At 37.8% G+C, this 24,564-nt stretch overlaps 2 protein-coding genes across 24 annotated transcripts in view; one reads left to right on the plus strand and one right to left on the minus strand.

The window, feature by feature from the left end:
* Positions 1 to 3,741, minus strand: part of ZNF45 (zinc finger protein 45) — a 30,975-nt gene extending 27,234 nt beyond the window's left edge. For all 17 annotated transcript variants that reach the window (XM_082438659.1, XM_082438669.1, XM_082438665.1 and 14 more), the window contains exon 1: positions 3,603 to 3,741. The gene's annotated coding sequence lies outside the window, so the exon portion shown is untranslated. The remainder of the gene's footprint in view (positions 1 to 3,602) is intronic.
* Positions 3,742 to 5,565: 1,824 nt separating this feature from the next.
* Positions 5,566 to 24,564, plus strand: part of ZNF404 (zinc finger protein 404) — a 28,321-nt gene continuing 9,322 nt past the window's right edge. Inside the window, exons 1-5 of one of the 7 annotated variants that reach the window (XM_082438753.1) lie at positions 5,566 to 5,643; positions 6,523 to 6,599; positions 9,822 to 9,916; positions 19,470 to 19,529; positions 20,478 to 20,604. In XM_082438753.1, coding sequence (XP_082294879.1) covers positions 19,500 to 19,529; positions 20,478 to 20,604 — 157 coding nt within the window. In that variant the 5' untranslated portion in view covers positions 5,566 to 5,643; positions 6,523 to 6,599; positions 9,822 to 9,916; positions 19,470 to 19,499. The other 6 variants (XM_082438754.1, XM_082438748.1, XM_082438750.1 and 3 more) reach the window with 6 other exon arrangements.

Genomic DNA, 24,564 nt, shown 5'->3' on the forward strand with positions numbered 1-24,564 from the left:
AGAACCAGGTTTTGGTTTCATTGATTCTGTTTTTCTTTTTCTATTTAATAAATTTCATTTTAAAACAGCTTGATTGTAATATTATTAACATACCATACAATTCACCCATTTAAAGTGTACAATAGTTTTTAATATATTTACAGAACTGTGCATCCATCACCACAATCTAACTTTAGAACATTTTCATCCCCCTCAAAGTCCCAAACTCATTAGCTATCTTCCCACCCCACCCCCCAACCACAATTCCTGGCCCAAGCAACCAGTAATCTATGTACTATCTCTATAGATTTACACATTCTAGAGGTTTCATATAAATGGAATCCCATAATATGTGATTTTTCTGTGATTGGCTTCTTTCACTTAGCATAATGTTTTCAAGGTTTGTCCATGTTATAGCATGTATCAATACTTCATTTCTCTTTTAGTATTGAATAATATTCCATTGTGTGGATACACCACATCAGTTGATGCATATTTGGGTTGTCTCCACTTTGGCTATTATGAATATTGCTGAACATTTGTATCCAGAAGCCTGAATATCATACCTAATGGCAGGCAGTATAGGCACTTTATAATAGAGTATTCCCAATTCCTCCTTCTCATCCCTTATAACAATGCTGTCATTCATTTCACTTATTGGTATGCCATAATTACATTATTGTTATTATTACTTTGAATAAATATAATTTTTATATGTAAATTAGATCAATAATAAGAAAAAATAAAAGATTTTATATTGTCTTCATTTATTCCTTTACTAGTGATCTTCTTTTCTTCACGTAGATCTGAATTTCTGACCTATATCATTCTATTTCTCTATGAACAACTTCTTTTAACATTTCTTGAAGGCAGATTTACTGGCAACAAAGTCCCTCAGTTTTTGCTTGTCTGAGGAAGTCTTTATTTCTCTTTAACTTTTGAAGGATAATTTCACTGGATATAGGATTCTAGGCTGGTAGTTTTTTTCCTTCAACACCTTATTTAATTAATTTATTTATTTTGGCCACACCATGTAGCATGTGGGATCTTAGTTCCCTCACCAGAGATTGAACCCAGGCCCCCTGCATTGGGAGCACAGTCTTAACCACTGGACCACCAGGGAAGTCCCTCCTTCAACACTGTAAATACTTCATTTTCTTCTTGCATGTTTTCTGAAGTCTGATTAATTTTTATCCTTGTATCTCCATAGGTCAGTTGCTATCCCCACCCTCTAGCTTCTTTTCCAAGATTTTCTCCTTGTCTTTGGTTTTCTGAAGCTTGAACATGGTATGCTTAGGTGTCGTTTTTGGTATTTATCCAAAGCTTTCTGGATCTGTGGTTTTGTGTCTATCATTAATTGTGGATAATTCCTAGCCACTATTTTTTTTAAATTAATTAATTAATTTATTTATTTTTGGCTGTGTTGGGTTTCGTTTCTGTGCGAGGGCTTTCTCTAGTTGTGGCAAGTGGGGTCACTCTTCATCGCGGTGCGCGGGCCTCTCACTGTCGCGGCCTCTCTTTTTGCGGAGCACAGGCTCCAGACGCGCAGGCTCAGTAGTTGTGGCTCACAGGCCTAGATGCTTTGCAGCATGTGGGATCTTCCCAGACCAGGGCTCGAACCCATGTCCCCTGCATTGGCAGGCAGATTCTCAACCACTGCGCCACCAGGGAAGCCCCCTAGCCACTATTAATTCAATATTTTTTCTCCTTTCTCTATCTCTTCTCCCTGTATTCTCATTTACATATGTTACGCCTTTTATATTTATCCTCAAGTTTTTTTTTTTAATATTCTGTTCCACTTATCTTTTTTTCATCCTTTTTCTTTACATTCCAGTTTAGAAAGTTACTACTGACTTATCTTCAAGCTCATTGATTCTTTCCTTGGCCATGTCCAGTCTACTGGTGATCCCATCAAAAGCATTCTTCATTTCTGTCACAGTGTTTTTCATTTCAGGCACTTCTGGTTTTACTATTATTTTTCTAAGTTGTGGTAAAATACACATTACACAAATTTTACCATTTTTATTTTCTATTTATTTTTTAAAATAAATTTATTTATTTATTTTTGGCTGTGTTGGGTCTTCATTGCTGCACACGGGTTTTTCTCTAGTTGCAGTGAGCAGGGGCTACTCTTTGTTGCGGTGCACGGGCTTCTCATTGTGGTGGCTTCTCTTGTTGCAGAGCATGGGCTCTAGGCGCGCGGGCTTCAGTAGTTGTGGCTCGTGGGCTCTAGAGCGCAGACTCAGTAGTTGTGGCACATGGGCTTAGTTGCTCCGCGGCATGGGGGATCTTCCCGGACCAGGGCTTGAACCCGTGTCCCCTGCATTGGCAGGCAGATTCTCAACCACTGCGCCACCAGTAAAGCCCTCATTTTACCATTTTTAAGTGTACAGTTCAGTAGTGTTATGTACATTCACACTGTTAAGCAACCATCACCACCATCCATCTCCAGAACCCTTTTTATGTTGTAAAACTGAGAATATGTCCATTAAATAATAACTTCTCATTCCTCCTTCCCACAAACCTGGAAACCACTCTACTTTGTGTCTCTATATATCTGACTACTCTAGGTACCTCATATAAGTGGAATCATACAGTATTCATCTTTTTGTGATGGGCTTGTTTCACTTAGTATAATGTCCTCTAGATTCATCCATGTTATAGCATGTGTCAGAATTTCCTCTTTTTAAGGCTAAATAATATAATCCATCATATGTATATGTCCCATTTTGTTTTCCTGTTCATCCATCAATGAACACTTGGGTTGCTTCCAGTTTTTGGCTACTGTGAATAATGTGGCTATGAACATGGGTGTCTAGCATTTCCTCTGGAATCCTTCCTAGAGTCTCCATTTCTCTGCTTATATTACTCAACTGTTCTTGCAAAGTTCTCTTGTGGAAGGATTCTAAAAAATGTATATAACCTCTGTCCTGGAATTCCATTAGAAATTTATTTAAAAGTATATATACCCTTATTTTTAGGAGATGCATACTGAAGTATTTAGTATTTTATTAAAAGTGTAAGGAAATATAATTTTTAAAAATCAATGAGGGGCTTCCCCGGTGGCACAGTGGTTAAGAATCAGCCTGCCAATGCAAGAGACACGGGTTCGAGCCCTGATCCGGGAAGATCCCACATGCCACGGAGTAACTAAGCCCGTGCACCACAACTACTGAGCCTGCACTCTAGAGCCTGCGAGCCACAACTACTGAGCCTGTGTGCCACAACTACTGAAGCCCACGCACCTAGACCCTGTGCTCCACAACAAGAGAAGCCGCCACAATGAGAAGCCTGCACACCGCAATGAAGAGTAGCCCCCACTCGCCGCAACCAGAGAAAAGCTTGCTCGCAGCAACGAAGACCCAACACAGCCAAAAATAAAATAAAATAAAATAAATAAATTTATTTTTTAAATAAATAAATTTATTTTTTAAATAAATAAATAAATAAATAATCAATGTGAAGAATGGGAACACCAAAGATATAACTATTATCACTGACAATGACCACTCTCCCATTCACAGTTGCCATATTTTAACGCAATAAGGTCTTACATAGGAAATAGTAGTATAATTTTGCATTTCATTGGAATACATATATTTATAAAACAATGTATTAATTACCTATAATTTGAAGTTTGGCAAGTAGCTCTCTGGTGGACAAATTGAATGGCCTTAAGTGTGTCTTGTCTGAGTCACAGTTTTCTCTTCAGAGAACGAAGTAACAATGTTGCTTGATGTAGAATTCATGTCATGACTCCCTGGTCCTTCTTCTCTGACTCTCCAAGTGTAAATAGTTAGGTTTTTAGTCCAGGGCTTTCCAAACTTATCCACTAAAAATTCCTTCACAGCACAGAAGAATGAAAGCTTACCTCTGGGAGTCTAACATGGACACAAAAGTGGCAACCCTTTGCATATACAGCATATGACTCTGAATTCTTTCTTATTTGAAAAGATATGTTGATTTGGATTCTTCTTTAAAAAAAATCTGTCTGACTGAACATAAAATATCCAAATGATTTGCCAAATAAATAGCAAATCCTTTTACCCAAATCTTAAAGCTATTGCTGCAAAAAGGTGCAACATTTCTCTTTCATTGCTGAGAAGAGTAAGGCGGCCTAGTCACTCACAAACATATACAGTCATAATATCACAGGGTTGTATATTCATATAATCAAAATCCCACATACCCATCTCGGAGTCATGTAGTTTCTCACTCAATAAGCCTGTTCACAGTGATCCACATTCACAATATCCACAGAATGCACACATAAGAAAAGCAAAAAAGTTAAATAAATTTTAAGTCATACTCACAAGATAAAAACATACAATCTCATAACTAAAGTCATAATCTCACAGGCCTCAAATAGTGCATCATATTATATAATTCCACACACTGTCACAAAAGCACTCAAACTTTTTAATGTTTATTCAAGAAGAGTCTGGGAAATAAAGTTTTATTAGGAGACTAAAATACGTTCAAACTTCCTTTCAAGCTGCCCAGAGAGCTGGGAAAGGAAATGTTCCACTCTCCACTGGGGCCATGGAGCGCTCACATGAGGGAAGGTCAGAGTTCACCACAGTTTCACCTAAGGTCAGCGGGTACAGTGCTGTTTTCACAAGTCCCACTGGGGAGTTGGGAGAGGAATAAGGCTGGATTGAAATCTGATTTGATTTGGCTAAGGTGCAGGGCAGCATTATGACCTTTGTGGGCCCCTTCTTCCAAAAAACAGAAAATAAAAATAATAGTATTTTACGATTGTTTAGGTATAGTAATAATAATAAATTGAGTTTCTTTGAATTAAACACTTTCTTTGAACAAAAATTAATGTTTATTTCTGATTTTAAAAGACATTTTTGTAGGCCCCTAAAAGTATTGTGGGCCCTAGGCATTTTGCTTTCTGTGTCTAACGGATGAGTCAGCCCTGCTAGTATGTGTCTCCGGCAAAAGGCAGCCAGACCCGGCCTTTTACGGAAAGAAAGGCAAGTTACTGGGAAGGAGGAATTTCGGGGTGGGGATGGAGGAGTGGGGAGGAAGTGTGCTTAACAAGTTGTATAATATCTCAAAATCTGAAACACAAACCATTTTCACATCCACACTCTACGAAACAAACCAAACAGAAACAATCCCATACATGGTTACAGACACACAATGGGTCCCACAACATCATACAGCATGAAAACGCGAAGAGACCTACACATGCCCAGGCGTTCTTTCTTTAAAACAAATGCATACTTAATGCCGGCTGTGCTCCTGGCACTACTCCAGGTGATGATGCTACCTGGGAGAAGGGTGAAAGACTAAAGTCCTGTCCTCACAGCTCACACCTAGGTAACCACCGTACCCAAGAGCCCACCACCTACTCCTCCTCCTCCTCCTGCTGCACGCAGGTTTGAGGCTCTGAAGTCCCCAAGCGCCTGCTCGGCCTGCTACAGCCTGGACTCATATTCCACTCGCCTTTTCCACGTACGCAGGTCTACCTGAAGCCACAGTCCTCCCGAGGTCGAGCCTACCTCCGCCGCGCGCCGACAGACTCCTGCGCCTGCGCACTCCCGGCTCCAGGACAGTTCCGGATGGACTGCATTTCCCAGAAGCCACCGGGCTCGCATCAGCCTCGGTCCCTGGGTCCTCTTCCGGTGGCCAAGCAGCTGTGGTCCCTACGTGGTGAGTAGATCGTATCCAAAGATAAAAATCGGCGGAAGCTTCCATAGTCTCTCACTGCAGCTGGACTGGAACCCGCGGTGGGGGTGACAGGCGCTCAAGGCAAGGACGCTCCGGGCGCGGACGCGGCTTGTTGGGCCTCGAGTCTCAGGCTCGTGTCTGCGTGAGCAGCAGAGATTTGTATGCCTATTGAGATATTTGTGTGTGTGTGTGTGTGTGTGTGTAGGTGTAGACGTGTCTCCGTGACAATGTGTGCGTTTGTGTGTCATTATTTAACTGGGCGATTGTGCTTATTTAACTGCGTGGCTTATGGATGAGCGAGAGTTGTGTGGCCATGTGGGTTGTCACTGGAACTCTTGGCTCTAGACTTCGCTGATTCCTCAGCCCTCTCCCCTCACAGCCACTTGGGGTCTGGCGCAGATAAAGGAGGGAAACCAGATTCTGAGCTTTAGAATGGAAGATTGAAGGATCCCAGCAAGAAGACACAGACTCGATCATGAGATGAGATTTTCTGAAGCTGGATGCGGCCCCAAGATAGGCTTCTGGGAAGACCTGATAAGGTCCCAGGAGTAGGATTCCCTCCTGGGAGGTTCCCCTTAGAAAGTTCCGAGGGGCCATCTATATGTTTCACAACCACAGCATTTCCAAAACTCTGGCCCCAGGAACCTGCTGTGAATTAGACAGATTCCACCCTAGACATCAGTGACGGGGCCTCTCTCATACTGGGAAAGGTCAACGGTGTCCCAGTCTCCTTCCTACTCCCATTTGGTTGTTTGTGGTGGACTGGGTGAAGGGGCATGGTCATGGAGGGAGGGTATTTTGTAAGTGAATGTGCTCTCCAAGAAAATCCTGATGTCTCACGATTGCCTTCTCTTTTCCCAGTGCTGCCTGTCTCGGAAAAAAAAAGGATCCTGAGAGAGGAAAGAATTTTTGTTACACAACTAAAAGTTTAAGTTCAGGTGAGTTGGTGTTTCCTCATTATTCATAAAACACACTTTACTTTTAAAAGCATGTAATCCTTCTTTTCCTTCAGCTGAAATGTCCTGCCTGGTACTGACATATCTGTAAATCATAGGGCCATGCAGAGGAATCACCCTGTCAGGGTCCCCAAGCCCTTCTCTCCATAATTTATTTAACCTGTGGCCTACTGTTAGCTATTATATTTCTATTTTTGACTAAAAATTAAACTAGTCTATAATGAACATCATTATGATAGATCTTTATGTCCTATTATAGTCATAACCTAAGAATAAATTTCTGGTTTTGAAATTTGAGTCAAATACCAGATATTTATGCTTGTACTCATTGGAACACAATGACAAGAAGATATAGTTGCTGTCCTCAAATGACCTGTTATCCAGCAAAGAAATGAAATCAGTGGACCTAGAGACTGTCATACAGAGTGAAGTAAGTCAGAAAGAGAAAAATAAGTATCATATATGAATGCATATATGTGGAATCAAGAAAAATGGTACAGATGAACCGGTTTGCAAGGCAGAAATAGAGACACAGATGTAGAGAACAAATGTATGGACACCAAGGGGGAAAAGGGGGGTGGGATGAATTGGGAGATTGGGATTGACATATATACACTAATATGTATAAAACAGATCATTAATAAGAACCTGCTATATAAAAAATAAATAAAATTCAAAAAAAAAAAAGAAATGAAATCAGGATAGGAATAAGTAAGATAGAGGATCTGAAATGCCACTAGAGAAATTCGGGTGACCTGCCTCAGGAGTTGATAGGAAGAGACATCATTCTGTTTATAGCAGCACTGCCAGAATATGATCAAATTATGAGAACTCTGTGAAGAAAAATGGATTTTACACCTTAGAGTTTTTATTCTAGTGATGTTAAATGCATAGTGCCAGTAAATGCGACAAGATGTCTCAACAGCTGTCTGCAGGACATCTTAGCTAGGAGGACAGGTTCAGAAGCAAAATAAATCTGTCAATCGGGAATATATAATAGGAAGCAGCATTGAAACTACCATTAATGTATACAAGACATCATAGCCTCCAGTTTACACACACATACATTTCTATAGACAAATTAGGGTTGGTTCAGGTACTGGGAACTGATGGAAATGAAGTGAAACCTTTCAGTAAAAACACAGGAACTGTTTTTAGAACAGCATTGGTTCTCACATGTAAGCTGCATCAAAATCACCTGCAGGGCTTGTTCAAATACAGTTTGCTGGGCCCCAGCCTCAGAATTTCTAATTCAGTGGGTCTGGGATGGAGCTGAGAATCTGCATTTCTGATAAGTTCCCAGAGATAAAATTTTGAGAACCTTTGTTATGGAGTGTACTAGGCTTTATCCTCAGGTTCAGGGATATTAAAGGGGGGGAGGAAAAGGTGAGATTTTTTTCCACCTGTTTGGAGAAGAGGTTGCTCCTTTAAAAAATAAAACACATATCTCTGTGTGTGTGTGTGTGTATATGTGTGAAATTAAGGAATGGCTATTGTTTAAAATTTTCTGAAATATACACTTAGGAAAAGGAAGAAAACCAGGGCTATGACACACAAATAAGCAATGTTAATAAATAGGTACATACATTTATATATTTTTTCTATTTATTGATGTCTGTCACTTTTTCTATATATATTGATAAGTACATATATTTTTATAAATATAATATTTTGTATTTATATGATTCTGTGCATTCGTAACCTAATTTTTTAACAGCATTATTGAGATGCAATTCACATACCACACCATTCAGCTACTTGAAGTGTACAATTTTATACATTTAATATATTGACAGTCTTGTGAAACCATCACCACAGTCAACTTTAGAACATTTTCATCACCCTAAAGAGAAACCCTATTCCCAAAAGCAGTCACTCCCCATTTCCTGCAACCTCCCCAGCCATAGTCAACCACTTACCTACCTTCTGTCTCTATTAATTTGCCCCTCTGGACATTTTGTAGAACTAGAATCACACAATATGTGGTCTTCTGTGACCAGCTTCTTTGAATTACCATAGTGTTTTCACTGTGATTCACATAGATTCATCCATGTTGTAGCATGTGTCGGAACTTTCTTCTTTTTTAAGGCTGAATAATATTCCATTGTATGGATATACCATATTTTATTTATCCATTCATCAGTTGATGGACATTTGAGTTGTTTCTACTTCTTAGCTATTATGAATAATGCTGACAGGAGCATTTGTGTACAGGTTTTTGTGTAGACATATATTTTTGTTTCTCTTAGGTATACACTTAGGAATGGAATTGCTGGGTCATATGGTAACTCTTTTGAGGAACTGTCAGATTGTTTTCCAAAATGTCTGTACCATTTTACATTCCCAACAGCCACGTGTGAGGGTTCCAATTTCTCCACATTTTCACCGACGCCTGTTATTATCTGTCCTTTTTATTATAGCCATCCTAGTGGGTATGAAATGGGTCTTGTGGTTTTGATTTGCATTCCCCTGTTGGCTTATGATATTGAGGGTCTTTTCACATACTTACTGGCCATTTGTATGTCTTCTTTGGAGAAACGTCAGTTCAGATTAGTTGCCCACTTTTTAATTGCGCTTTTGGTCTTTGTAACCTAATTTTTTTACTGACATGATATTTTGAATATTTTCATTCCCTTAACAGTTTCTCAAACTCAGCATTTAATGACTGTTTAATATTTCATTACATGGACACATCAGCTGTTGCTGAGTTTAGAATGCGGAACACACCTGCTCTCCATGCTGTACCACTTCTATATCTTGATCAACTTCACTTCTTCCAATTTCCCAGGCCATATGGGAACTTAGGTCTTTGTAATTTCAGGGGTAGTGACGTTTGGGAATGTGGCAACAGCCTCTACTGATAACCGTACTGTCTCAGAAGAACTTGTATAAGGATGTGATACTGAAAAATCATAGAAGCAGAGTCTTTATGATCAAATCTTTAAATTCAAAATGTGATCTCTGGGGCTCTTTTCTTCCCTTAATGTGACCCTCCAGGGAGGTTGAAGTGTTTGAATTTCCGAGGGATTTGAGATTTAAATGACTGTTCTACTCTATTTTCCTTGAGGCATCGTCATCCTGGTGCCTTGAATGGCTTTCCTTTGGCCTTTCTTATGCTGGACTTCCCTGCCCCTTCACCACAGGACTGTATCTGGATTTGCTGAGAGCTGCAGCATGCCTAAGTTCCATTTCTTTTATGTACAGGTTTTTCTGTTTCCAAGCCAGGTGTAATTCCTGAATTGGAACAAGGAGTCCAGGCCCAGTAGGTGGAGAGTGTAGTGACAAGAGGATTTGTCCAGGTGAGTCAGGGGAATCCAGAAAAGGGAAAACTATGGAATATCAAAGTTCATGACTGATGACAGAGAACCTTGATATTCCAGTATGAGACAATCAAATCAAAGACTTTAAGCCCTTGGAGAAAAAAAAGGCCTCATCATCATACCCCAGATATCACCATATTCATCTTTTATTTCACCCTCCAATCTCAAAGAGAGTGATTAGCTCTATTATAATTTTTATTATAGAAGTAATACATTCTCATACAATAATTCAGAAAGTACAAAAAAGCTCAAAATGAAGAGACTACTGTAAACATTTTACTCCAAATTTTTTTATCCATTCCTCAATGCACATGCATATATTCATACATGTTATTTTACTTGTCATAACTGGGTAACATTTTGAAATATAATGGTTTTACCCATTATCATCAAATAAAGGTCTCTATCATTTTTTCATGGAAATATATATAATAAAGTACACATATCTTAGCTGTGCATATAGCTTAATGAATCTTTACATTTGAAAACACCACCCGAATCAAGAAGTAGAGCATTTCTATACCCTCTTGGAAGATGTGCTTGTGTCCTGTCCCAGTTAGAACGAACCCTCCCCCACAAGTAAACATTATACTGACTTCTATCACTCAAGATGAGATTTGCCTGTTCTTGAACTTCATATAAATGGAATCTCTTGTCTCTGCTGCTTTTTGTCCAAAACTGAACTTTTGAGATTCATACGTGTTGTTTTGTGAATCAGTAGGTTACCCCCAACCCAAATGTTGTGTAGTATTCCATTGTATGACCTTACCACAATTTGTTTATTCATTCTTATGATGATGAGTTGTTTCCAGTATTTGACTATTTTGAATAAACCTTCTATGAAAATTCTTGTACAAGTCTTTTTGTGGACACATGTTCTTGTTTTACCTGGGAATATACCTGGGGGTGGAAGTGGTTAACTTAATTTACACTCCGACTGCAATGTATGCAAGGTCTAGTTACTTCTCAAACTGGCCAACACTTGATATCGTCAATCATTTTAAATTTAACCATTCTGATGCATGTGTAGGAGTATCTCATTGTGATTTTAATTTGTATTTTTCTGATAAGTAATGTTATGAGCATCTTTTCATATGATACTGCCCATTTTGACATACTCTGATGAACTGTCTATTCAAATCTTTTGTCCATTTTTTAGCCTGGCTTTTGTTCCTTTTCCTATTGATTTGTAGGAATTTTAGATATATTTTGAATACAAGTCCTTTGTGTATGTATATAAACCTGTGTGTGTGTGTGTGTGTGTGTGTGTGTGTGTGTGTGTGTAGAAAGAGAGAGACAGAGACAGACAGACAGAGAAAGGGAATATCTCCTATTAGCCTGTAACTTCTTATTCACTTTCTTAATGATGTCTTATAATGAACAGATATTCTTAATTTTAACTGAGCTCATTTAACAATCTTTTTCTTTTATGGCTATTGCATTTTTGTTCTGTTTAAAACATCTTTTCCTGGGGAAGAAGGGACAGATCTTCCTTATGGTAGAATTCCAGTTGTTAAATGTAGAAGGTAAGAGGGACATGGAAAATGGCCATTAGGCAAACACCACAGTAAAAGTTGTTTCAGACGAGATCCAATGGTAGATGCTAAAACTAGAGGGTGAAAGTTTGAAGAGAAAAAGGGTTTGCATAGTGTCAAAGAATTCCCCATCACCCACGATATTTATTAACAACAGAGGGAAAGGTAGTACCTTTCTAGTGGGGAAACCCATCAGAAAGCAGTTTCACCAAGTGATCACGGTTAACATCATCAGTGATAAAGTATTGACATCATGAGCCCTTTCATATCATGCAATGAGAAGGACAGAGCATCACTGTGGTACTGCCAAAAATGCAGAGCCTCATTCCAATTGTGAAACATCAGACAAACCAAGTGGAGGGACGTTTGATAATTTAAATGATTGGTACTCCTCCGAAGTGAAGAGGTCATGAATTAGGTGTGATAGACAGACTTTAGGGTGACCGCCATGATTTCTGCCTGCTGGTGTCTATGCCATTGTATAATCCCCCTCCACTGGAGTGCAAGCAGGACCTGTGACTTGTTTCTAACCAACAGAAAATTGGTGAGGGGATGTCAGTCCTGTGATTAGGTTACTTTATATGGCAAAAGTAATGGGATGTCACTACTATGGTTACATTATGTCACGTAAGACTCCATCATAGGGACTTTCCTGGTGGTCCAGTGGTTAAGACTCTGCACTTACACTGCAGGGGACGTGGGTTTGATCCCTGGTCAGGGAACTAAGATCCCACGTGCTGCGAGGCGCGGCCAAAAAAAAACAAAAACAAAACAAAAAAAGACTCTGTCATAGCAGACTGGAGCTAGAGACTCTACTTGTGGGCTTGATGAAGTAAGGCAGTGTTGGACAAGCCCTTGCAAGAAACTGCAGGCAGCCTCTAGGACCTGAGGTCATTCTCCAGCTGACAGTCAGCAAAAAGTTGAGGCCCTCAGTCATCCAGCCGCAAGGATATGAATTCTGCCAACAATCTGAATGAAATTGAAAGTGGATTCTTCCCCACTTGAGCCTCTGAATGAGAACACAGCCAAGCTGATACCCTGTTTGCAGCTTATAAGACCAGCATGAGGAGACCATCCATCGAAACTGTGTCCAGACTCCAAGTTCACAGAAACTGTGAGATAATAAATGTGTGTTGTTTTAAGCTAAATTTGTGGTAATTTGTTATGGCAGCAATTGAAAACTATTACCATAAGAAAGACTGTGGAGATTGGAAGAGACTGAGGAGAAATAACAGCTCAGTGCAGTGTGGGATCATGTATAAGATCCTGGAAAAGAAAAATGACATTAGTGGGAAAAAGTGATATTTGAATAAGATATGCCATTTGTAGTACTGTACCAATGTTAATGTCCTGGTTTTGACCATTGTCCTATGTAAGATGTTCACATCAGTTTGAGCGGTATATAGGAAACTGTACTACTCTTGCAACTTTTCTCTAAGTCTAAAATAAGTGGAAATAAAAATTAAACCAAAAAAAGAGAAAATTTTGCCTACCCCAAGATTATGAAGATATTTTCCTGTTTCTTCTTACAGAAAATTTATTGCTTTAGCTTTCACATTTAGGCCTATGATCCATCTTGAATTTACATCTGTATATGTGGTGGGATCAGGGTCAAAACCATTTTTTCCACACAGATTACCAATTGCTCAGGCATCATTTGTTGAAAAGACTATCCTTTCTGCTCTAAGTCAGACTTTTATTGTTAAAAAAATGTGACTGTATACGTACATGTCTCTTTCTGGACTGTCTATTCTGTTGGTCTGTTTGTCAATCCTGTGTCCGTCCTGCTGTTTTAATTACAGTAGCTTTATATTATGTCTTGATATCTGGTAATGTACATTTGACAACTTTGTTCTTCAAAATTGCCCTGACTGTTCTGGATTCTTAGCATTTCCATATAATTTTAGAATGATTTTCTTAATGTTCTAAAAAAAGGCTGCTGATATTGTTTAGAGATACATTGAATCAGTAGATCAATTTAGAGAGAGTTGGTCATCTTAAAATAGATTCTTCCAATTCATGAACAGGAAATATGTTTCCATTTATTTAATTCTTCTTTAACTTCTTTCCTTAACGTTTTGTTGTTTTCAGTCTAAAAGTCTTGCACCTCTTTTGTTAGATTCATTCCAAAGTGTTTTGTATTTTTCATGTTTTTTATGAACTGTTGGGATTTTTAAAATCTCATTTTTCAATAGCTTTGCTTTAATATAATTGTTTGTTTTATACTGTGACCTTTTATTCAACCAACTTTCTAATAAATTCATGTATTCTAATAGTCTGTAGGATTGAAAATTTTTTTTCTATGTACAAAATCATGTTATCTGCAAATAAATATGGATTTACCTCTTTCCTTCCAATCTTCATACCTTTCATTTCACTTTTTTCTCTTATGATATTGGATAGGTCTTCAAATACAAAGTTAAATGGAAGTGGTAAAAGTGGACACCCTTGCCTTATTTCTGAACTCAAGACAGTAGTCCATATTTTACTCTCAGTTTTATTCTGTAGATCCCCTTTATCAAACTAAAGAAGCTCTGTTCCTAGTTTGCTGAGAATTTTTATCATGAACTGATATTGAATATTATCAAATGGTTTTTCTGCATGTAATGAAATGATTGAATGGTTTTTCTCCTTTATTATTTAAAGTTTGAAGATTACATTGATTGCTTTTTAAAACTAAAGTGACTTTGCATTTCGAGAATAAATCTCTTGGTCATATATATCACTGGCCTCTCCTTGCTAATATTTTATTTAATATACTTGCATCTGTGTTCATGAGAGATATATATTGTAGTTTTCCTTTCTTGTAATGTCATTGTCAGGTTTTGATATCACAATTATGAGGGCGTCATGACATGGTCCATTTTTATTTGTTTTCTAGAAGATATTGAGTTTGATTGGCATTTTTAATTCCTTAAATGTTTGGAGAATTTGCCACTGAAGCCTCTGGGCCTGACATTTTATGGGAAGGTCCTTAATTAATATAGATTTAATTTCTTTAATAAATATAACAATATTCAGATTTTCCATTTCTTATATCAGTTTCATTGAATTGTGTTTTCAAGAAATTTTAAAATTTCATCTACATTTTCAAGTTTATTGTCATAGTTATTCATAAAATTCTGTTATCAATTTAATAATGTCTATAATATATGTAGTGGTATCTCCTTTTATAGTCCTGATATTGGCAATTTTTTTCTTGAACAGTATAGCTAGAGGTTTATTAATCTTATCTCTTCAATGAAATAGCTTTTGGCTTTATTGATTTTTCTCTGTTATAGATCTGGGTTTTTTATGCCATTGGTTTTAGTATGTTTTACTTTCTGTAGGCTTAATTTGCTTTTCCTTTTCTAGCTTCCAAAGGTAGATCATTGATTTTTAACCATGCTACTTTTATAAAATATAAATTTATGTTTGGGTGAAGGGGATCAAAGAGTAATAAGAAAGGAAAATAATAAGTGGGCAATCATTATAAATGCTCATGCTATCTACTGGGAGAAAATAAATTATGGGTTTATTTGGCATTGTAGTAATTTGACAGAGGATTTTCATAATAATTTCACTACTAATTGATTTACTATGTCAGTATGTCTTTAGTACACCTAGTAATTACCAGTGGTGATTAGATAATGAATGGTATTTATCTGCAGCATTTGTAAAAACAAAACAAAAACAAAATATATATATTTAAAGCTAAAAATGTCATTGTAAGCATTGGTTTGACTGCATCTCACAAGCTTTGTTATGCCATACTTTTATTATCATTTAGCTCCAAATATTTTCTAGTTTCCATTATGATTTATTCTTTGACCTGTACTTATTTAAAGTGAACTTTTATATTTGGAAACATTTGAGAAATACCTGTTTTTGAGTTCCAAAATATACATTCTTTGATATTAATCCTTTGAAGTTTATAGATACTTGTTTTATGGCCCAGAATATTCTGAAAAATATGCAAAGAATGTGTAGTCTGTAGTTTGGGAGTATAATGTTCAGTTGGGTCATTTTGGTTATTCCTGTTCAAACTTCTATGGCCTTGTTGATTTTTTTTTCTCTTCCTGTTATCAGTTACCAATGGAGGGTATAAAAAATCTCTAAATTTAATTATAAACTTGTCCTTCAATTCTGTTGACTTTTGCTTTTGAAGCTATGTTATTAGGAGTATAAGGAATGTAGGATAACTTATATTCTTGTTGAATTGTAGGAAATATCTCTCTTTATTACTTATAATACTTCTTGCATTTAAGTCTATTTATCTGTTGTTAATATACCAGTGTGCTTCTAATGACTGTCTAATATACTTTTCCATTCTTACTTTTAACATATCTGTGTCTTTAAAGTATGTTTCTTATAAGCAGTGTAATTGATCCTGTTTTTAATTTAATCTGAAAATCTTAGTTTTTAATTGCAATCTTTAGTCCATTCACATTTTATTACAATTACTGATATAGTTTGGTTTAAATCTGCCCTCTTGCTATATGTTTTCTGTTTATCCCATTTATTCTTCATTTCTTTATTACTCCTTTCCTGCCTTCTTTTGAATTAATCAGGTATTTTTCATTATTCCATTTAGTCTCCTCTATTAGTTTTTTTAGTTGTGCATCTTTGTATAATTCTTTTAGTAGTTACCTGAGCTATTATAGGATGCATCTTTTTTTTAACATCTTTATTGGAATGTAATTGCTTTACAATGTTGTGTTTCTGCTGTATAACAAAATGAATTAGCTATATGTATACATATTTCCCCATATAGGATGCATCTTTAATACAGTCTTCTTTAAAATAGGGTTTTTAGGGGACTTCCCTGGCGGTCCAGTGGTTAAGACTCTGCACTCGAAATGCAGGGGGCACGGGTTTGATCCCCGACTGGGGAACTAAGATCCTGCATGCCGCATGGCACGGCCAAGAAAAAAAAAAAAAATGTAGGGTTTTTAACCACATACCAAATAACATAAGAACATTTCAATAGTTTAACTCCATTTATGCTGTTATTGTCATTCCTTCTTCCAGTAATACAATCCTCACAAAGCATTCTAGTTTTGGTTCCTTTAAACAGTCCATTTGTTTAGTCATATTAGTCATATATTTACTTGTCCACAGCTGTTCGTTGCTTTTTGGCACATTCATGCTTCCATCTAGGGTTATTTTCCTTTAGCCTGACTGCTGTCCTTTAGTATTTCTTGTATTGTGGGTCTGTTGATCAGAAATTCTCTCAGCTTCTGTTCAAAAAAATCTTTATTTTACCTTCATTTCTGAAAGATATATTCTCCGGGCATAAGATTCAGAGTGGTCAGGGTTTTTTCTTTCAGCACTTTGAAGATACGATTCTATTTTTCAGGCCGCTAAAGTTTCTGTTGAGATAAGAACTATTTTTGTTGTTGTTTATTTATAACTGATGTCTTTTTTAAACTACATACTTTCAAGATACGTTTTTCAACTTTGTTTTTCAACAATTTGGCCATGATGTGCCTGGGTAAGAATTTCTTTATTTTATCTGGTTAGGTTTGCTGAGCTTTTTGATTTATGTATCAAGGTATTTCATGAGATTTGGAATGTTTTTGTCCATTATTTCTTCAAATCAATTTCCGTTCTATTTTCTTTTAGGTGTTCAATTCCACATTTTGTCTGTTTCTTGTATTTCTCTTACATTCAGCTCTGTTCTTTCTTTTTTCTCTCTGCATAAGATTGTTGTTAATTTGACTTTATGTTAATTAATACCATTTTTGCTGTTAAATCCATCCAATACATTAAAATTTTTTGATATTATACTTTTATAACTATAAAATGTTCATGTGGGTCTCTTTTTTATGATTCTACTAAATCTCTATTGATATACTTCATTTTGCATTCCATTTTGTCCATCTTTTCCTCTGTTTTCTTTAGCATGTTAATCATAATGTCTTCAAGTCCTTGTCTACTAGCTCCATTGTCTGGATCATCTTTGGGTTTATTTCTATTGAGATTTTTCTCTTGATTATCCGTAACTTTTTCCTGTTTCTTTGCATTTTCGTAAGTTTTATCATATATTGGCATTGTTGATAATATAGAGACTCTGGATTACGTTATCTTCCTTTAATAAGTCTATGTCAGGGTTTCTCAACCTTAGCACTGTTGATATTTTTGACTAGATAATTCTTAGCTGTGGTGGGGGGCTTTCCTATGCCTTGTAGGATGGTCAGCGCCATCCGTGATCTCCACCCACTAGTTACAGTAGCAGTAGCACCCCTCCACACATTTTGACAACCAAATATGTCTCCAGACATTGCCAAATGTGCCCTGGGGGGCAGGATCCCCCCCTATTGAGAACCAGTGATCTGCACAATCATTTTCAGTATCTATTTCATTTTCCATTATATGAATGAATACACTTTATTGAATTAACTACCCATCTAAGTACATTTAGATTTTTCTCCAGCTTTTTTTTTTTCATTTTAACTAGTGTCTATCATCATATTCCTTTATACATCTCTAGGCACATTTTACAGTTATTTCCTTTAGGTGAAGTCTCAGAAACGGCCTTTCATCGTTAAATTCTTCTTATGCATAATTTTTCGTACATGTCTCAATTGCACTAGGTTTTCACAGGTCTATAGGACAGCATGAGAATGCTCTTTTCCCTACAGCCTTACTAATATGTGGTGTATCATCAACTTTTAAAATCTGACAGTTGAATACCTGTAAAATTGTACTATCTTTGTTGCTTTAAAACATCTCTTTAGTAAATCTTTTGACAGGTGCTGTCTTAATTATTTATGTTCAGGTTTCATATAATGAAACAAAATATCTGGGTGTCAGAGACAACAGTTCCAAAAAAAAGTTGACTTTATAATTATAGAAATGTGATTCAAAACATCACTTATAGTTTGTGATATGGGAAAATACCTTTACTTCTTTGAGCTTTTATTTCCTCATTTGTTGAATTGAGTTAATAAGTACATTTCAGGATTAAATGTTAATGTGTATAGCACAGCTATCACATAGAAGGTTACAAATATCTATGTATTACTGTATGGCTTTAGTGAGCATGAATTCACACCTCCCTTGTGGGTACTGGGTGGCAGCGATTCATGCCAGCAAGCAAAGTGGATCCTGAAAGGGAAATCCAGGTTGGTCAGCCCAGAGGACCTTGGAGTCAAGTTCAGGCTTCACATGGGCAGACAGTTTTATGGTGGTCAAGTTTTCCAGGTTGGTCCCTACTCATTTCTGCTTTTTTTTTTTTTGGCTGCGTTGGGTTTTCGTTGCTGCGCGTAGGCTTTCTCTAGTTGCAGCGTGCGGGGGCTACTCTTCGTTGCAATGCGCAGGCTTCTCCTTGTGGTGGCTTCTCTTTGTTGCAGAGCACAGGCTCTAGGCACATGGGCTTCAGTAGTTGTAGCACATGGGCTCAGTAGTTGTGGCTCGAGGGCTCTAGAGCTCAGGCTCAGTAGTTGTGGCTCACGGGCTTAGTTACTCCATGGCATGTGGGATCTTCCCAAACCAGGGCTCGAATCCGTGTCCCCTGCATTGGCAGGCGGATTCTTAACCACTGCGCCACCAGGGAAGTCCCTGTTTTATGCCTTTTGTCTGGCAGAGTCCAGGTCCCCCTTGAGGCCATGAAGGTTGTTGAAGTTTGTGTTGTATGGCCTGGTCTCAGCCCTGGAAGGTAGGGCTGAATTGGGGAGGATCTACTTAGTGTGACTGGACAACCCAAGCTGGGTACATTTGGCATGATCAGAATGAGAAATAGGCCAGTGGGGTGTGTCTGGATCTGGCTTTGGTTCAAGAGAGCCTCTGCTCTGTATCCACGCTTGTGAGGCTTGTTTCCCAGACACAGGAAAGGGTTTGAGTTTGTCTGCACTCTGTCTCATATCCCCTGACATGTGTTTATGTGTTTGGGAGGGCAGAGAGTGGGCAAGGATGGCGAGAAACAGGAATAAAGAAGAAAAAAGAAAGGCTCTCTTACCTTAATGTTGGGAGTTCTGAGCTACATTGGGTCTCAAGGCTTCTTTTTCCTCCCTCAGTTCTGTCTTCTCTGGACTCAGCTTCTGAGGATGATTGGCAGTTCTAAAACCATGGGCCGGGTAAGTGTATGTCTCTCCTTCCTGAAATATTACAATTTTGAATTCAGATAATGTTTTCATTCTTTATCCCAAAACCTCCTTCCTAGGAAAGCTGTATCTCAACCTGTTTCACAGTTGCTGCCTTTACAGAGAAGGATGGTGTCCTCCCTATTTGCTCCCTTTTTTCAAACTGATTTTTCAGTTTTTTCATCAAATGATTTATTCCTCTTCTATATGTTCAGTCTTCTCTCGAGAGCAGTGTTAGAGCAGTAAAGGGGTGAAGTATCTTGAAGGAAGTATTTTAGCTTCCCTTGTTAGGTTCGTAGTTTCATTGTATAGAAATGGTGGTCCTATTTGACCAGAAGAGGGAGAACTTTCTCCATAGTTTTCCAGGTAGATAAGGGAGAATTTGGTTTTGAATGGTCTCAGTCTCAGTGTGAGATAAGACCTCAGCTTTGAAAAGCTTTTAGGTTTGGGTTGAAATGGGATTGGTGCCTACCTAGAGAGAGGAGGGGCTCTGGCTAAGGAATCACTGAGAAGTGAATAGGGTTCTGAGGTCCATTTTGTAGGGAAAGAGAGATTGCTTGGCTTGAGTCATTCAGTGTTGTTCTGGATCATCCTACATTAGTGTGTTCTAACTCAAGAACCAGAAGTTCAGTAAGGGATTGTAGAAAGGGAAGATGAGAACCACATCTGGCGGATAATACTGAACTGTGGGGAAGAGGTTAAAGAAAATTTTGAAAATTAAAATTAAAGAAATTTTTTGTGCTCCAACAGGATTCTTCAAGATTGGGTAGGGAATCTACTTCAGATATGCTAATTTATTTATTATTTATTCTCGTCTACCCATGTCATGATCTTTAACTTCAGCCTACTTGTTTTTATATATCACCCCCTACTGCAACTCAATATTCCATCTTGAAATTTTTTTTCTACTTTTACAAATAATACATGAATTTGTCATTTCAGGTGCCACTGACATTCAGTGATGTTGCCGTAGACTTCTCTCAGGAGGAGTGGGAATGCCTAAACTCAGATCAGAGGAATTTGTACAGAGATGTGATGTTGGAGAATTATACTAACTTGGTATCACTGGGTAAGGACATCTGCCTGAAGTAATGTAGGATCTGCTATCTGGAATATCCACTTTTTCTACTATATATTTTATCGTCTTTGCCAAGAAACTAGCGAAATTTCTGCTCCATATTCTCAAAGGACTATTTTGGGCTTTGTTAGATTGAAATAAGCATCTTCATTCAGCAACTAAATCTTTTTTTTTAATTAATTAATTTATTTATTCATTTATGGCTGTGTTGGGTCTTCGTTGCTGCACGCGGGCTTTCTCTAGTTGTGGCGAGCGGGGGCTACTCTTCGTTGCAGTGCGCAGACTTCTCATTGTGGTGGCTTCTCTTGTTGGGGAGCACGGGCTCTAGGTGCACGGGCTTCAGTAGTTGTCGCACGCGGGCTCAGTAGTTGTGGCTTGCAGGCTCTAGAGCACAGGCTCAGTAGTTGTGGTGCATGGGCTTAGTTGCTCCACAGCATGACAGCACCTAAATCTTCTCTGTCCTTCATTTACCTTCCTACCTCCTTCTGATCCATCCTGCAGTTGCTTTTTCTAAATGACCAAAGGATTGAATTCTGGGAATTTTCTGCATAACTACTGGCAAAGAAAACAAATGTCAAATTATGTGTATTTTCATAATGTCAATAAATATTCTATTTTAATTGCCAGTCCACCTACATGGAGAACAGGTAACATAGAGTCCTGGTTTTCTCTTTATTACAGATGAGACTTTGTAATTTTTACAGTGGTAGAATGAGTCACGATCATTATCTTTTTGAGTATTTTCTGTTATAGCAGTGAAAATGTTGGCTTTCAGTGATTTGATAGATTCTACTCAGAAGTGTCTTTGTTCAGTTTTTGGACAATACTTGACCGTTCTCTCCTCTCTTCTGGGATTCCAGTTATACCTACGTTAGATCTTTTGAGAACTGATCTCTCTAGAAATTCACTTTGATTGTGTTTTATAACTTCCAGTTACCTGTTGCAATTCTTCCTTTATTTACTGTCTTTTTATTACTATTTTTTATCTGTTTTAATTAATTTATTTATTCTTATTTATTTATTTTGTTTTTGCCTGTGTCGGGTCTTAGTTTCGGCATGTGGGATCTTTCATTGCAGCACGCGGGCTCTTCGTTGAGGCGTGCAGGCTTCACTCTAGTTGTGGTGTGTGGGCTCCAGAGTGAGCAGGCTCAGTAGTTGCAGCACGTGGGCTTAGTTGCCCCTCGGCATGTGGGATCTTAGATCCCCGACCAGGGATCAAACCCGCATCCCCTGCATTGGAAGGCAGATTCTTAACCACTGGACCACCAGAGAAGTCCCTGTTTTTTTTTAAATTTAATTTAATTTAATTTTTCTTTTTCTTTTTTTGACTGCGTCGGGTCTTAGTTGCGTGCAGGCTCTTCGTTGTGATGTGCGGGCTTCTCTCTAGTTGTGGTGTGCAGGTTTTCTCTTCTCTAGTTGTGTTGCGTGGGCTCCAGGGCACATGGGCTCCAGGGCGCATGGGCTCTGTAGTTTGCGGCACATGGGCTCTCTCATTGAGGCGCGCAAGCTCAGTAGTTGTGGCGTGCAGGCTTAGTTGCCCCGTGGCATGTGGGATCTTAGTTCCCCAACCAGGTATCGAACCCACATCCTCTGCATTGGAAGGTGGATTCTTTACCATTGGACCACGAGGGAAGTCCCTCATCTGTTTTTTAAACACTTCCATCATAGTTATTTTGGAATTCTTGTATGCCTTCATTGTTTGGTATCATCTGTGGGTCTACTTCTATTGTTTCTGTTTTTTCCTCTTGTTATTTGTCATATGGTAATGCCTCTCCAAGTTACTAGTAATAGTGACTGTGTGCTGGACATCATGTACAAAAGAACTGAAGAGGTTCTAGATAATGGTATCTTCCACCAAAGAGTACTTAACATTTTCCTCTCTAGGTCTGATAGAATAGCAGATATTAAGCTGGGTCAGTGCTGATTTTCAGTTTGGTAATACTCAACTACCTCTTTTTTATCACTGTGCTCAGAATCAGTGAGTTTCTCTAGGGGAAAAGTGGTGGTAGATCTTCAGGGCCAATTCACCACTCCTTTAATGGCTCTTATCTGTTTGGATTTTAAATTTACTCTCCCAATGGATCTTTTATTTCCAGAAGAAATGCTGACAATTAATAAGCTAACCATCCATTTGGTAAGTTAGGAAGAGCACAATAGACTTAAAGAAAGTGGAAGAAAGGAAATAATAAAGGAAAGAACAGAAATTAATGGAATAAAAACTGAACATATAAAAGAGCAAGTCAAAACTATAAATTTGGTTATTTCAAAGAATTAATAAAATTGGTGCAACTCTCTCAACATCAATCTATGTAAGGAAAAAAGGGGGCCTCATTACAAATCATGAAACCTTGAAAATATGATGCTAATTTTGATAAACATTATGCCAAAAACTGAAAAATCAAATGAAATAAATTATTAGAAAATTTTAATCTACAAAACCAACACTCAAGAAAAAAAGAGAAAATATGAAAACTCTCACAAGCACTAAAGAAACTGCATCAGTCATCAAGAACCTTCCCACAAATTGGAAGATTCAGGCCTGGATGGCTTGTCATTAAAGTGCAAAAGTTTGAACATATAAGAATTTGGGAGAAATTTTTCCCATGACCTCTTATATATGGATTCTGACAAAGGATAAACTACAGAAAAGTAAGAGATGACTAGAAAATAACTACTTGAAAATACAGAGTATATTTATAATAGCTCTCTAAATATCCTTGTCTACTAATTCTATTATCTGTGTCACTCCTTGCTCTGTTTCTTTTTATTGATTTTTCTCCTAGGAAGGGTTATATTTTTCTACTATTTTGCACACCTGATAATTTTTGTATTAGGTGCCAGACATTGTGACATTTACTGTGTTGGAATGCTGGACTGGGGGACTTTGTTCTGGGATTCAGTAAATGGGACCTGTTGATCCTTTCATGGTTTGCTTTTAAGCTCTGTTAAGCTGGGTCCAGAACAGCTTTAAGTCTAGGGCTAATTTGGCCCCACTACTGAGGCAATAAGGTTTGAGAGATTAGAGTCAGAGAGAGATAGTTGGTAACTGTTGCATAATTTTCAGAAACTAGATCGTTATTTTACTCAGCTGCCTTCTCCACTGACCTTGATTTTTATCCTTACTTACCTTGATTTTCATCCAAGTTTCCTTTTTTAATTCACTATTTAATTCTACAGTTAATTATTTAATACTTACCTTGTGGTAGAACTTGTTTTTCAGTGGTAGTTGAAAGAAATTTTGAATCCGTACGTGAGTTTTAGAGTAAGAAAATAAATGGTAAAACAAATGAGACAATAAATATGTACGAGAGAAAAGCATCATGAAGACAAAGAATTAGGTGTTGGAATATAGAATAAAGGATATGAATTTACTTACAGTTAGCAGAGCCAGCCTTTCTGAGAAAGTGATTTGTAACTTGCAACACCTGGAGATAGTCATTTAGAGAAGCCACCTAAGAGGATTCCTGCAAGGTAAAGCATCTGTGTGAAGCCACAGGCAATGGGGAAAATTGCAGTATGTTCTAGTAGCTGAAAAGATGCAGTGTGGTCAGATATAGGGAAAAAGATGTCAAGGGCTTGAAATGAATTTGTAGAAGTAAGACAGAGTCTTCTTATTCATGGTTATGTGCTTGGGTTTCATTCTAAGATAAAGACAGACCATTGAAAAAATTACATAGAGAGCCATCTGGTAGAGAATATTAAAAATGTAGATGACCAGGACCTACTCACAGATTCTGATTCACTCAGTCTCAGTGGATATCTAAAGGGTAGTATATACATGAGCTGATCACGCCCTCTTTGAACCATTATTATAAAACTCCTCACTACCCTCCTCCAGGTTGGCACACACAGTTTTGAGGACATTAGCCTGCTGTGACCCCCTTTGCCTGGCAAAGCAATGAAGCTATTCTTTTCTGCTTCACCTCCCTCAAAAAAAAAAAAAAAGGGTTG

Source organism: Balaenoptera physalus (genome assembly GCF_965194825.1).
Source record: "Balaenoptera physalus genome assembly, chromosome: 19".
NCBI lineage: Eukaryota > Metazoa > Chordata > Mammalia > Artiodactyla > Balaenopteridae > Balaenoptera > Balaenoptera physalus.